A 17173-nucleotide genomic window follows, 5' to 3' on the forward strand; every position below is an offset into this window, starting at 1 on the left:
CTCTCTTTATTTGATAAAAAATTATGGGTAATTTTAAACACAACCTCCAATTTTCTCATTATAGGCTATTTATAGCCCCTTATTTTAAAATATAATAAAAATAATTATAATTACACTAAATTACCCCCATAGCCCTCATTTTAAATTTCTAGTAAATTAGTAAGTTTATGAGTTTATCCTACCATAATTATTAGGGGATTGAGATTGTGAGCTACTTTTCTAATGGAGTGGAGCAATATGGTATATATATGAAGCTTACCAGAAAATGAGGTGATATACACATCTTGTGAAACTCTTCATTATTGATGATCCGTCTTCTCCATGATAGTATACTAGTATGATCATTCGTGCGATGCACGACAAAAATTGAAACTAAATTATATATTTAAGTAAACAAATAAATATAAATATTAAACAAAATTAAAATATAAATTTTCAATTTTGTATAAAGCGTAATGATAATTATTTCTATTAAATAAGTTTAAAAATGATTTGATAATGAAAATTAGCATTACTCATTATTGTTATAGAGTATTACGCATCATAATAAATAAATAAATATTTTCATATACAAATATAATTAAGAAGTTGTAAAGTTTTAATGAAAAAAGGGAAAATAAAATAGTTTAAAATTTTCATAAATTATTGATTTTTGATGATTTTTTATACTATATTAAATTTACGATGTATATATAATATTTTTCATGAATCAAATTTGACAATATTTACAAAAGAATTAAAATATAAAAAATAAAAAGAAAACAAATAGTGAAAAAATTGGTGGAAGGAGAGGGAAAAAAACTCCTCTTTTATATATTATATAGATTGCAAATCAAATTGAAACTACAAAACAATACATTTGGCTACACTTTAAAATTACGAAGATCTTGCAATAGGTGTTGATCATCTTTATGCACTCAATGAAGGAGATTACCAAAACAGATCGTGCATTTCGTGGAAGCGTACGATCGAGACGTTGGGGGCTATAAAAATGGGGTAATTAGGGGCTACAATTGTAATTATGTTTATTATTTTTTTAAATAAGGGGTTATGGTGAGAAAAGTGGAGACTATCTAACTGTGTTTGAAATTATTCAATTTAACCGGTTATCTCTTTAACTCTTTTGATATTATATAAAGTATAATACATTTCTATTAGTGATTTGTTTAATGTTTGTTGATTTTGCAGCTGCCCATTGCTGACCCCTCTTAAAGGTCCATTCGGTAATTGCATGTTTGACTCTTTTTCACCTGCCAATATACTCAAGTTAGACGAGTGCACATCACAAGTAAAACGGAGAAATGTAGCTTCACAAGTAAAGAAGAGACATGCAATACCATAGTTATCTCATTCCCACTATGAAAATGAATTATTGTTTAATCCATACAAATTCGGCCAAAATCGATCCATATCGAGATGAAATGCAATTGGAATGTCCGTCGTGTAATAAATTAAACATAATTATATTAAAATAATATATATAGCATCATAATCCTCTTATTCTTGCTGACAAAACGTATTAATTTTTCATCCATGTAATTTGGCCAAAATCTGATCCATAGCGAAACGAAGTGCAACCGGAATGTGACTCACCTAATAAATTAGTCATAATTAAAAAAAAAACACATAATATTATACTCATCTCATTCCCGCTACCAAAATTGTTCATCTTGGAATGCGATGAATAATTCAAACTACCATCCTAACGTACGGGACCCTCTTTAGAGCTCAACCTATGCTTAACTTAATAGTTGATAATTTAAAGGTGCATATCATATACTTATAACTTAATTTAAACTTATAAAAACCTAACTATATCCGTTTTCTAGGAGGTTGTGGTTCTTCCGAACAAAAATATATGTTTTGGTGTAGTAGAAGTATGTGACTTCCACTTTAACCTTGCCATTGTCAGAATTCAAGTAGGTCAATTATTGCCGTGTGCAAAGTTAGGACGTATCAAAGATTCTGTGAGCGTCAAATCAACCACAACTTCATGGCACTTGCGATCCCACTGTGATCAATCCAAAGTTTTACTTCCAGGACATAAGTTAATAGCACTTGGGCGCCACCAAGATCGCATGAAGGATTTTATGGTCGACGAGTAACACAACGAAATATCCTATTTTCTATTGAGATTAGATACTTTAATTAATACTTCGTATTTTTATAAATTATTTTTTCTTGTAGTGTTGACGATTGTGGATTTGATTGTAAGGAGATATTTTATTCAACATATAGAATCACAAAGGTAGTTTTCTTTCTCTATTTCATGGAAGAGTTAATTGTATTTGAGTTCATAAACTTTAGATATATTGTTTACATTACTTACACCTTGGCAATCCAATATCCAACCTTTTGATTTGTTGCAATTTATATTCCATACGCATTTTGGGTTTCCGTAACATATATGACTAGTTGCAGCTTGATTTTCCCAATATTCAATTGTAACTTGTGGTTTTCATGTGATAGAGTAGCATTTGGCGGACCGATGATCATTCAAGTAAGAGAAGTCATCGGATTCAATTTTTTTCATGTTAATTTCACTCATTTTCTTCCAATAAACATCTTTACCAAATGACATGAACATTATAAGAAATCAAGGTATATGAAACATTTTATATTATCATTTCAAAACTTTCACTGTAGAGTTAATCTATTTCGTTGTTTACAACTCATTAGCAGTTCCAACATTCAAAGTTTGAATATTTAATTAAGAAATCATTTTGTATTAGCATTTGAATTATTAGTTGTCCTAACATTTTGAGTTTGGGCATTTAGTTTCTCTTTTTGCTATTTTCATGTCAAAATCTTTTGTTTTTTTTCGGACAGGGACTGTTGCCGACTTTGCTATGGAATGAAATTGTTTAATCTCTATGTTGTACACTTACTTATTTTGGAAAAGATTATCCAAAAGTTCCTCGAACTTTGTGATGAAATTTTTGGTCTTATCTTTAGTCCGTTAGTGTACTTACAACGAGTACATATTCGTTGTACAACGTTGTTATGGAATTCCCGCGCTATAAGTACACTAACAGAGTAAGACTAAAAATGTCATATTACAAAGTTTAGGCGCATGTAACCATTTAACCATTAAGTTTAATGTATAGCCAACAACTCATTTGATATCCTGCCTTGGATGGCTTCGGGTAGAAGCAGTAAAGCATCTACCAGTGAAGTATCTAGCAGTGAAGCATATGAGGAGCTACATATGGATCCTTTTTTTCACGTCGTCATCCTTTAGTTGGATGATCGACTACCCGGGTTCCATATTATCGGTCACGAATCAAAAGGACACTTGGGCTGATATGGATTTGCAACTGTGGATGCCATTCATGCCACACATTTTTTGGCCACTGCAGAATCTTTCAAAGGTTCTGTCCAGGAATTTCTTGATTTTCTATATCAAGTAATTCCTGGTAGCGAAACTGACCCAGTAAAAGGCACAGCCCAGTACATATGTGATCCGTTTGATTATGCAATTCAATATGGACTTGTAGAAGAGGATAAATACTCTTTTAAGGGTTTTAAGGGTAGGGTACAAATTGTGGAGTGGAACAAGCGCCCAAATGGGTCACGAAGAATCTATATCTATATATATATATATATATATATATTTATATATTTATATAAAAGCTCAACCACTTATATAAATAGTAAGTTGTGTTTTTCCGCCAAAATCACTTTACTATTTTTAGAAATAAACTTTTTTTTATTTAATTTTAATTTAGTCTACTTCAAATTATATGAATATTTTTTTATTGTAATTTTTCATATTGTTAGTTAATTTTTTTATCTATTAAATATTTTATATTTACGAATAAAATGTAAACAAATTGTTCAATAAATAATTATAATATTATTAAAATATTTATATTGATAAGATTTATGATTAAAACTGTACTTTAAGATATTTATTTATTATTTCTTGAATATTTAATCAACATATGTAAAACATTTGAAATTTAAGATTAATAAACATTATGATTGTGTATCAATTATAATCCCAAAAAATAATTATAACATGATCATAGCTCTATAATTTATTGCATTAGTTATTTTTAATCTCTTAAATGTGTTATAGGTAATAGTTATATTATATATAACTTTTTAAAATGGAATATATAGTACTCCCTCCGTCCCACTCCAATAGGCTCAGTTTCCTTTTTGGGTTGTCCCACTCCAATAGGCTCAGTTTCCTTTTTAGGTAAAAAAATTGTACTTAATTGGTGTGGACCACACCACTTTCCTACCACTTTCCTACTAAAAAGTAAATTTTCTTAATCTCCGTGTCCAAAAGAAGTGAGCCTATTGGAGTGGGACGGAGGGAGTACATATTTTTGCATAAAATGATCATGCATGTTCAGTAAATGTAAATAAAATATTTAGTAAATATAGGTATTAGAGATGTAACAAGTGGTGGTGATAATGATGATTATGCATCTACCCATCTCTTTGAGGATATATTACTTAAATCATCTGATGTTCAAATACAAGACATCATTTTAAACACTTACCCGTCCTACTCTAACAACATCAACAATATATAATTTTTATTTTTGGAAGAACGAGCAATAAATGTTCCTACTCATATGTTGTACAACATAAAATTTTTAACATTAATAAAAAATTAAAATTTTAAATCTACATAATACTTTAAAATAATATTTTATTATAATATTTTTCGCACGGGAGCCAAACTACATATGTACATATTTTAGTACTGTATATATTTCAGTAGAAATTTTGAATAAGTTATTGAGGTGGTCTACTATACACCCGGGTAGTACGTACACCCGGATGTAAATGACATTAAATGACACTAACACTAACACTATTTGTTTTACAAATGACACTATCACGTTATATAAATAACATTATCTCGAAATGACACTAACACTATATAATGACACTAACACTAAATGACACTATCATATTATTATTATCGAAATGACACTAATACTCTGGGTGTACCGTACACCCGGGTGTACAAGAGATTTTGTGTAAGTTATTTTAATACGATGTGTATATATTATATCATCTTTAATTTTTCATATATTTTTTAATTTGAACGAAATTAAAATTCAGGGCAAATTTTGAAATGGGCTAAACTTTGTGTATTTATATTACAACTTTATAAAGTTGAAAAAATATCAAAATTCACTAATAGATTGTGGATTAACAGTCAATTAATGCCTCAAAAAAAATATGTTGCTAAATGCAAATCAGTAAAAAGTAATTAAAAGTTCCAAAAACTCTTTCAAGACTAATAGAAAATTTGAAAGAAAAATATTCAGATATTTTGGTGAAAATTTTAAATAAATAATAATAATCATTAGATAAAAAGTTTTTGTCAAAATCTTCGTCATTCATTTGATTAGCCTCCAACTATAAGATGGTTTCATCTTCATTTAATGTTATTATCGTTATTAGAGCTATTTTATAAAATAATATAAGTAATTTATAGAATTGTATAATCTATAAATTAAGCTATTTTAGAATTTTAACATGTACACCCGGGTGTACATGTTCGTTGTACAATGTTGTTATGGAATCCCCGCGCTATAAGTACACTAACGGAGTAAGACTAAAAATATCATATTACAAAGTTTAGGCGCATGTAACCATTTAACCATTAAGTTTAATGTATAGCCAACAACTCATTTGATATCCTGCCTTGGATGGCTTCGGGTAGAAGCAGTAAAGCATCTACCAGTGAAGTATCTAGCAGTGAAGCATCTGAGGAGCTACATATGGAGGATACTTTTTTCACGTCGTCATCCTTTTGTTGGTGATTGACTACTCGGGTTCCATATTACCGGATCATCCTAAAGGAAGGGTACCACCTGATCGTGACTATATAAATCATTCTATAATTAAAATTAATATAAAATTAAAACTATCACTAGTAATTCAAATAGAAAAGAAAAGGCACAAAAAATATGTATAAATATGTAAAAATTATATTTTCACGAAAATGAATAATACTATAATATTATTAAAAAATATAGGAAAGAGAAAAAAATAAGATACATAAAATATACTCATACAAATAAGGGTAATTTCATATATTACCTCCAAAGTATCTCATCATAGCCCTTTACTAAAAAAAAAATTTAATATTAATAATTGTACATTTTTACCCTATAATGAGATATTTGGAGACTATGTATAAAATCACCCTACAAATAAACATAAGATTTGATGAATCTTGATGAAGAAAAGATTATAGAGTTGAAAGATAGTTCCCATTTGTATCGATATGTGAGCCATCCGAATCCGATCAACCCATAATATTAGATTTTGGAGTTGGGTCTTGATGCTTTATGATTTATATAATCATTTTTTACCTTCCAAATACAAAAATAAATAAATAGGAGTTCTTATAAAACTTGTAAACTCAACGGACTCTCTCTTTATTTGGTAAAAAATTATGGGTAATTTTAAACACAACCTCCAATTTTCTCATTATAGGCTATTTATAGCCCCTTATTTTAAAATATAATAAAAATAATTATAATTATACTAAATTACCCCCATAGCCCTCATTTTAAATTTCTAGTAAATTAGTAAGTTTATGAGTTTATCCTACCATAATTATTAGGGGATTGAGATTGTCAGCTACTTTTCTAATGGAGTGGAGCAATATGGTATATATATGAAGCTTACCAGAAAATGAGGTGATATACACATCTTGTGAAACTCTTCATTATTGATGATCCATCTTCTCCATGATAGTATATTGTAAATCAAATTGAAACTACAAAACAATACATTTGGCTACACTTTAAAATTACGAAGATCTTGCAATAGGTGTTGATCATCTTTATGCACTCAATGAAGGAGATTACCAAAACAGATCGTGCATTTCGTGGAAGCGTACGATCGAGACGTTGGGGGCTATAAAAATGGGGTAATTAGGGGCTACAATTGTAATTATGTTTATTATTTTTTAAAATAGGGGGCTATGGCACTACAAGAATCTGGCCGATTACCGACGGAAAATTCCGTCGGTAAAGTCAAAAATTCCGATGCTAAAAACTAATACCGACGGATTAACGACGGCGCGTGTACGTCGCTTAAAATATGGTCGGTAAAAATTTTACCGACGAAAATTAAATCAGTTGCTAAATTACCGATGGAAATAGCAACGGAATGCCCGTCGGCTGCGATGGGACGACGTTGGCGTCGTCTAGACTATACGACGGAAATAGCAACGGAATTTTCCGTCGCGATTAGCAACGGAATCAAATTCCATCGGTAAATTTCGTGCGGGTATTAGCAACGGAATCAAATTCCGTCGGTATTTTTTTAATACAATTTTTTTTTTAAATTTGCATTATACAATTTAACGACGTCCTGTTACACGCTTCTTTTCAATTATATAACCATCAATATCGAAAACACCAAATGAAATTTAAATTAGCATTCGAATAGTCATAACTTAACAAAATATTCAAGTGTTCACAAATATATAATAGAAATATTCAAGTATTCAAAATACAAAAACACAACATAATCAAGATGATGGTCCAGTGGGTGGAGTGGGTCCAGTGGGTCCAGGTGGAAGCCTAGCCAATATCTCCTCGAACATACGCTGCTGAGCCTGAAATCGAGCATCGGTCTGCTCATCTTTCTGCCTCATCTCCTCCTTTTGACGTGCTATCTCCACTAATGTAGTCGCTGACAATAACAGGAACACATAAACTCACAATGGCATCAAATAGTCGGCAAGCTGATGGAGTATCACCAGCTGGATGCAAACAAAACTTTGTTGTATGCATTCCTTGTGTTGCTGCACGCCGACTCTCCCTAGACTGTGCTCCATGTTTGATTATAACTTCGTCTTCATTCTCAAGCAGTTGGAAAAGCAAATCTCGAATCTTACCACCCTACAATCCACAACAAAAACCAACTTAAGTGTAAATGCACACACAAGTGACCACACGGATTATGGGATACATGGACATCACAAACAGTTATATGAGAAGCATGTGGTGGTAGAAGCATATTGAAAGGGAGCAAACAAACAAAATAATCATTGAAAACTCACCACTTATTCTCATGCTAATTGTAAATATACAAGACATTAAACATCATAAGAGAACATAAAATTTGGAGAACAACTGCATAACAATAAAGAAACAATCTTATTACCTCATTTCGATAGCGATTCCCCATAAAGAATAGCAGAGACTTGCGGTTCTCCAGTCCAGCATCCCCTTTGAATGTATTAATCCTATGTGAATACGGAAGAATCACATCCTTGACCAGAGATGCTTGATTTTCGGTTATTTAAAATAATTATTAGCAACGGAATAGAAACGGAAAATTCCGTTGCTATTTAGCAACGGACGTGAATTCCGTTGTTATTTTTAAAATAAATATTTTCGGTTATTTAAAATAATTATTAGCAACGGAATCTCGTCCGTCGGTAAATAGCAACGGAATTTTCCATCGCTATCTGCAATTTTAAAATCGCGGAAATTAAAAAAAAGAAATAACAACGGAAAAATTTCCATCGGTAATTTTCCATCGGGGATCCGTCGGTAATTCCGTCGGTAATTTCGCGGGAAAGATTCCCGCCAACACCCGTCGGTAAATCCGTCGGTAAATCCATCGCTATGTATGAAAGAGTATTTCCGTCGTTAATCCGTCGTTATTCGGTCGTTATTTTGTGACGGAATTAATTCCGTCGGTAATTCTGTCGGTGTCCGATAGCTTTTCTTGTAGTGTGGTGAGAAAAGTGGAGACTATATGACTGTGTTTGAAATTATTCAATTTAACCGGTTATCTCTTTAACTCATTTGATATTATATAAAGTATAATACATTTCTATTAGTGATTTGTTTAATGTAACGAACCTCGAGATCCATTCTTTGTCTTCGCCATTTCGACTCTCCAAAACCCTAGATTCGTCGCCTTCTCTATGCTTTCATTGTAGCCGGGAATGGAAGATTGAGGATTGTTTATACTTTCGTAGGTTTTAATTTATGAGGGTGAGAGTTTTTTTAGAATATCAATTAAATATGCTTGAAAATTCAGAATATAGAATAGTAAATATTATACCAGTTTTAAATCTTCTCGTAATTACTGATATGGAATCAAAATCTTTCCATATCCAATGGCGAAAGAAACGGAACAGATTTAGAGAGACGGAAGGTCAATATTATTGACTGACATTTATACCCTTACATCTTTTATTATTACGAATTACAAGAGAGACTGAAAGAATCATCTATCTAAAGAATTAAAGATCTGGACCGTTAATTTACCTTTGATGGACGGACGGATTTCATACATATTTTATACACTTCATGGTAGCCCATCCCTATATATATCTATATCTATATATATATATATATATATATATATATATATATATATATATATATATATATATGGGAGGGCTAGAATAAAAACACTCTTAAGTGTATAAAATATAAATGATTTTCAGCCCTTATATCACCATCATCAACGGTTGATTCGTAACCATTTTGAATGAATTCGTGGTCCTGGGTTCGAATCCCAAAGGTAGCAAAAATTTATTTTTCACAATTCGTAACCATGTACGGTTGATTCGTAACCCTGTTGGATGAATTCGTGGTCCTGAGTTCGAATCCCAAAGGTAACAAAATTTTATTTTTCGCAATTCGTAACTCTGATGGATAAATTCGTACGTGTTCTACATAAAATTCGTACATTAAGAAACGTTTATATTTCATACACTTAAGAGTATTTTTATTCTAGCCCACCCTTATATATATATATATATATATATATATATATATATATATATATATATAGGGGCGCGCTCCAGTGAGACCCCATGTTTTTCGTGTAACATGAGTACAATGAATAAGACATATAACACTAATGAACAAAACGTATATCTAATGAACAAGATGTATATATTGATGAAAAATAAAATTTAAAAAATTCGTAATGAATAAGACATATATACTGATGAACACGGTCGTATATACTGATGAACAACGCAGTATATACTGATGAATAACAAAATTTAAAATATTCTGCTCCCTCCAGGATTCGAACCCTGCGAAAAAAAATCACCCTCCAGATACAATATCAGCAATAGGATTGATAAAATAAACGCACCAGATCGTGCCCTAGATCTCACTAAAATTAGGGGGTCTCATTGGAGCGGCCCCCTATATATATATATATATATATATAACATCATAATCCTCTTATTCCTACTGCCAAAACGTATTCATGTTTGATCCTTATAAATTATGCCAAAATCTGATCAATAGCGAAACGAAGTTCAACCGGAACGTGACTCACCTAATAAATTAGTCATAATTTTTTAAAAATAACACATAATATTATACTCATCTCATTATGCCACCAAAATTTATTATTGTTTGATCCATGCAAACTCGACCAAAATCAATCTATAGCGAAACGAAGTGCAACTCGAATTATGTCGCCTAATAAACTAAATCTGATCAAAATAACACGAAATTATGTCCCAAGCGATGAGAAATATAATGTGTCTAGTGAAGTGTGAAATGAAACTACCTATTGTTGGTGTCAACGATGATGATCCGACTACAATGTGTTCCATGTGTTTCTTCATGAGATATGATGTATATATAAATATAAATAGCTATTGTCTAATTGAAATAGAGTGTGCTTCTGTGAGTATTCTGACTATTGATGGATCATGTTGAGGCTCCCGACTGTGCAGGAGGTACTTGGTGTTGTTACATAAATGACCAGTTTGAAGATACAAGGACAACCACTACAAACTATGAGACATCACAACAGCACAAACATATCCCATGTTGTAGGTTCGAGTTATAGGAGTCTATTTTAATTGTTTGTTATTACTTGATATGTTGAAAAAAAAATATTTCCTTCGTCCCACTATAAGTGGCTCAAAATTTTTTGGCACGGAAATTAAGGAGAATATGTAAATTGGTTAAAAGTGGTGGGGCCTACACTCTTTGAAGGGTTAAATTATTCTATGTATGAAAATAGGCCACTTATAGTGGAATGACCCAAAAGGGAATACAAGCCACTTTTAGTGGGACGCATGGAATACTACTATCTCCGTCTCACCTATCTTGGCACATTTGCTTTTGCCACATGAATTAAGAATAAAAAGTTGAGAGTGTAAAGTGAGTAGGACCCACTTATTTTATGTGTGTAGAAAAGGTAGGAACAACATAATATTTTTGGAAAGTGTCATTATAAATGTGATAAATTAAAAAGAAGAATGTGCCAAGATAAGTGAGAGATAGGGAGTAATATTTTTAGATGAGAAAATTTCAGGTTGTTTTGATTTCATATCCAATTACAATTCTTGGTTTCAAGAATAGTGTCTCACTTGTGTGTTGCTTCTGAGTATCATATGTATATGTACATAATACATAAAATTAAAATTGCACTCTGATTGGAGGTTTTGATTTCATGAGATGAATTAAGGGAAGGTCTAAAATCAAATACTAGAGTTGTCAAAAATCAAATCGTGAAACAAGAAGGGCCCCAACTTTGTCGACCCAGTCCAATTCCTATCGGCTTATAGCCTTGACCAACCCAGACATGAGGCTAGTTAGGTTGGCCCCAATTCACCGGCCGGGCTTTATTTGATATGGAAAAATTTTAATCATTTCTGAATATTACCTCATTAAAATATTTTTACTTTTTATCCCTATTTTTCATGAAGCGAGATCTATTTTTCACTCACAATACACTTTTATCTAACAATTTTTAAAATTCGTATCATCCACATTGTCACATGCTTTCACAATATTATATTTGTAACAAATAAATACATGCATAAATAAGTGATATTTCAACGTCGACTTACATAATATTACCTCCGGCCATTAGATTTCCATTTAAATGTATCTCAAGAAAATATATTCTTTTCGGTCTCATTTGATATGGTTTTTTTTTTCTTTTTTTAGTTGTACTACTTGATTTGGTCTATTTTCTTTGTAAATAATCACTTTTCACCATATCAAATATAAACGCATGTCGCTTTATACTATCGTCTTACTTTTTTAAATAATCATGTAAAAAAATGCAAATACTCCCTCCAGCTAAAGTGAGACACTTTTTTTTTGGGCGTCCCAGCTAAAGTGAGACTTTTTTATTTTTGGGTAAAAATTTTACCCTTTAATCACCTGTTAACTTTTTCACCTACACACAAAATACGCATTTCTTAATTATCGTACCCAAAAAAAAGGTCTCACTGTAGCTTGGACGGAGCCACGGAAGGAGTATCAATTAAAGGCCTAAATTATGAATTGAGTCACAAAAATATCTTAAATTATTGATAATATCAATTAAAGAAATATAGACTGTGTCATAAATATATCCTAAACAATTGATAAACAAAAGGGACACCAAATTAACTTTTATTTCCGATTAACATTTTTTTTTGTAAATTAAATATCTCAAATCGAGATGAATAAATATGAGTTTGTGGCATGGGCTCGAGAATGGGCCGAACATAAGACCCCTTTTGGTTTTGTACAAAGGGTGATTTTATTTACATCCCCCCATTCTACTCCCTAGCTTCTTATGTAAAATAATAGTACTCCCTCCGTCCACGAAATAAACTCCCAGTTGGGGTTCGGCACGGAGACTAACAAAGCTGAAAAAGGTGGTGTAAAAGACTAAAAGGGTAGTGTTTATGTATTGTGATTACTTTTACTAATCTTTAACTAGCAATTTGATAATAATAATAATAATAATAATAATAATAACAATAATAATAATAATAAAAATAATAATAATAATAATAATAATATTAATAATAATAATAATAATAATAATAATAATAATAATAATAATAATAACAATAGTAGTAGTAATAATAATAATAATAATAATAACAACAACAATAACAATAATAATAATAATAATAATAATAAGAATAATAAGGATAATAATAATAATAAGAATAATAATAATAATAATAACAATAATAATAATAATAATAATAATAATAATAATAATAATAATAATAATAACAACAACAATAACAATAATAATAATAATAATAACAATAATAATAACAATAATAATTATAATATGAATAATAATAATAAAAAAAAATAATAATAACAATAATAATAGTAATAATAACAATAGTAATAATAATAATAATAATAATAATAATAATATAATAATAATAATAATAATATAAGAATAATAACGATAATAATAATAATAATAACAATAAGAATAAAATAATAATAATAATAATAATAATAATAATAATAATAATAATAATAATAAGAATAATAATAACGATAATAATAATAATAATTATAATAAGAATAATAAGGATAATATATAATAAGGATAATAATAATAATAATAATAATAATAATAATATATAATAAATAATAATAATAATAATAATAATAACGATAATAATAATAATAACAATAAGAATAAGAATAATAATAATAATAATAAGAATAATAAGGATAATAATAATAATAATAATAAAAAAAAAGAACAATAATAATAATAACAATAACAAGAAGAATAAATAATAAGAATGAAGAAAATAATAATAGAATAATAATAATAATAATAATAAAATAATAGAATAATAATAATAATAATAATAATAATAATAATATAAATAATAAGTAATGGTGGAAAAAGTGGGCTCAATAGATAAAAGTGTAGTAAATTTAAAAGCAAGGGAGGGTATAATTGTCCAAAAAGCAGAGTAGGAGTTTATTTCGTGGACAAATATTTAAGGGCAAGTAGGAGTTTATTTCGTGGACGGAGGGAGTATAAAATATTTATAAATTTACAATTCTACCCTATAATTCATGTAATCCTAAATTAAAGTAAAATTTATTTTATAATCAAATTATCATTCAATTTTTGTATAGCCCCAAATTATATCTAACCCAGGAATCACACGAGTTCTACTCTACAACAAAGAGATCAGTTTCTGCAAGTTCCATTATTTTCTCTAAATCATCATCACATCCATTGTCATTAATGATTCACAAGCAATCATTTCTTCAGGGGTGGGGAAAATGGTCGCCGCCGTCGCCATCACCACCGGTGCCGCCGCTGCCATATCACCTCTGTAGATTGCTTTTATAATGGTTCATATTTATGTTTTAAATTCTACTTCTGTTTGAAAATTTATGAAGTTTCACACTTTGCATAAATGGCAGAATCTTGAGAAAAAACTTATCCTTTTTGTTCAATCATATTATGATTAGGAAAACTCCCTAAAAAAGAGTATATATGAATAAGATTAGGAAGATATTATCGATCCTTTCCTTTTCTCTCAATTCCAACAGCAAGACAACAAAAATCAAAAAATTGAATTTGGGGGTTATGGTTTGCGTAATGGTGGCTATAAGTTATTTGAGATTGTATCTTTTTTTATTATTATTATTAATTAAGTATGAATTGGGTTTGGGGGCTATGGGGGCAATATTGTGCAACAAATATAATTTTATTTATTTATTAATATAGGAGGCTATAAAGAGTAAATTTGAGGGTACAGTTAGAATTATCCAAAATTATTCTTTGTTTAGGTAAAATAAGACCCATTAATTGTTAAGCCCATGTTGTGAGATCCCAAGAAATGCAGATGGGCCGCCTCTTTTCGCATAATCCATTGATTTCATTAGCACATTTATTACTACTTTCCATTCCATAGTTCTAATTTTTTAGTCTCACTCACAACAATATACTCATTTTGTGGTTTAGATCGTCTCATAAAAATATTTTTCTTTTTAATTTTACATACTATTCTACCCCAATCTCTTTAGCATTTATTTAATTTAATGAAAAAATAAGAGAAAAATATATTTTCATAATCTTTTTATTATTTTCAAATGTTAATTACTATGATAAAAATTTTTCTCTTAACATGATATAATATTTTACGGGATAGTTCTTTTTCACTCATCTTATCTCCAATATTGAATAATAGCAATATTATTTTTGGATGGTATTGTAAAAATAATTATTTTTCCATCATTTCATCTCTAATAAACATAAATTTATTACTACTTTTTCCATTCGATATTTATAATTTTTTTTAAAGGAAAGATATTTGTATTATTTGCATAAGTTTCAAGAAATATAATTCATATTTTTGCAAATCCAGATATATAAATGGATCGAATTGATTTCTTAAAATTATAAGAGGTATCCAATATATAATCAAATAAGTAACAAGCACGCAGACGAAACCTCTACACCACATAAAGGTGGGAAAACAACCACACGAAGACGGAACCACTGCCCCCACAAAGGTAGGAACACTACTCATACGAAAGTGGGAAAACTATCCGCACGCAGACGGGATTGAACCCAATACCTATCATAAATGAGAGTCTTTGAGTGCATCAACGTTTTGATTTCAATATAAAACTTTTCAAATTATTCTAAAGTTGTGATCTCTTTTTATGCAATTAAAAAAATGAAAAATAGTGTCCTTTTAAGAAATAAGTTTCATATCATATCATATCATACTTTTAAACTAGCATTTGCATCTCGTGCAATGAATGAAAAATATTTTTATATTTTTTATATTAATATAAAATCGATACCAACTCAATTATCATATATATATATATATATATATATATATATATAATTATAATACTCCCTCCGTCCCAACGAAAGCGGTGCGCATTCATTTTTGAGCCGTCCCAACGAAAGTGGTGGATTTCATTTTTTGGTAATAATTTTAAACTACAAATAATGTGGCCCCACACCTTTACACACTTTTACACTACAATCTTATTCTTCTAAAATCCCGTGCCGAAAAGAAGCACACCGCTTCCGCTGGGACATAAGGAATATATAAAAATTAATTTTAACTAAATATATTTAAATTGAATATTGAAAAATAAAAAAATACATTGTTCGACTTAATTCGCATATTTATCATCAATCATAATGAGACCTCTTGTCTCACAATTTAGTGTGTCTCAATGTCAATTTGTAATAAATTTTAATTACTTTTTCTTCAATATTAATTTATTATGTTTTAATATAATTTTAAGATAATTAACAGGGTTCACTATCAAATTAGATTCTATAATTTTGTATATTTGTTTAAATCAATAAGGGATTATTTGGGTTAACTAATTTTAAATTAGGATATATAATTTTTTTAACTTAAAGTTTTTATGATAAATATTAATAGAGTTTATCAGTATATAATACTCTATCCGTTCCTCAAATAACTTTACTTTTCATTTTAAAACACTACTCAACCATTAATAATACCAATAATATTACTTTTCATATTTTCATGACTTTCAAAATTAAATACTTCATTTGTCCACTGAATATTGTCCTAATTTGTCATTTTGATCCATCCAAAAAAAAAATGTTCTAATTTATATTTAATAAATTTGTGGGTCCCTTTCTCCACTCACTAACATATGAGCCTCATTATCCACTCATTAACTTAATTAACTTTTTTCAATTTTCTTCATTTATATCCACTAAGGGTGCGTTTACTTTGATTAAAAATGAGATAAAAAGTATAATTTCAATCATTTTCCACCATTTTCACATGTTTAATATAATGGAATTTTTTTCCCGGACAACTCAATTTCACTCATTTTCTCTTAAATGTTGGATAATATTATCCTATCATTCATATGGTAGGGGTGTGAAAATATTATCCAATATTTTTTCATATTTTTATCTCTAATAAACATATGATAAAATAAAGAGAAAAAGATAACATTTTCTAATATTTTCTTATCCATCATTTTTCAATAAAAAATTTACCACCAAAGTAAACGCACCTTAACTAAATAAACAACACAAATTTTCTTAAAACCTGTACATTTCTTCCGTCGGACAATATTTCGTGGACGAAGGGAGTATAACACCTTTTCACCACTTCAAATACATTCAATAATTTCGTCTTAAATTTTGTGTCCTTTATTTTTAAAAAATTATTTGGAAGACGAAGGAAGTAATACTTTTAATTTTTATAACAAATAATAAAATAAAGATTTCATCCGAAAATAGACTTCATTTATGATCTTTTGATTGGAAAAGAAAAAATCTGAGCCAAGCTGGCCAAACAGCCACCACTTACACCGCCGACTCCGCCCCAACCCACAACCCCTACCCCCACCCCCACCCCCACCCCCACCCCCACCCACCTCAACTGGTCTAATTA

General features: G+C 29.5%; 1 protein-coding gene across 1 annotated transcript; it reads right to left on the bottom strand.

The window, feature by feature from the left end:
- Positions 1-7408: 7408 nt before the first annotated feature.
- Positions 7409-8277, bottom strand: LOC130987953 (probable arabinosyltransferase ARAD1). Its single transcript, XM_057911668.1, has 2 exons — positions 8155-8277; positions 7409-7889 (listed from the first exon to the last, which is right to left on the bottom strand). Exons 1-2 carry the CDS (start codon positions 8176-8178, stop codon positions 7626-7628), a joined length of 288 nt encoding a protein of 95 aa, XP_057767651.1. The 5' UTR covers positions 8179-8277; the 3' UTR covers positions 7409-7625.
- Between the last annotated feature and the right edge of the window lie 8896 nt (positions 8278-17173).

Source organism: Salvia miltiorrhiza, chromosome 6, assembly GCF_028751815.1.
Source record: "Salvia miltiorrhiza cultivar Shanhuang (shh) chromosome 6, IMPLAD_Smil_shh, whole genome shotgun sequence".
Classification (NCBI taxonomy): domain Eukaryota; kingdom Viridiplantae; phylum Streptophyta; class Magnoliopsida; order Lamiales; family Lamiaceae; genus Salvia; species Salvia miltiorrhiza.

Bases quoted from the DNA above. Each gene is read 5' to 3' on its own strand.
- LOC130987953 (XM_057911668.1), bottom strand. From the start codon at position 8,178: ATGGGGAATCGCTATCGAAATGAG. The intron at 7,890-8,154 runs GTAATAAGATTG...TGTGGATTGTAG, and splicing joins GGAATCGCTATCGAAATGAG to GGTGGTAAGATTCGAGATTT.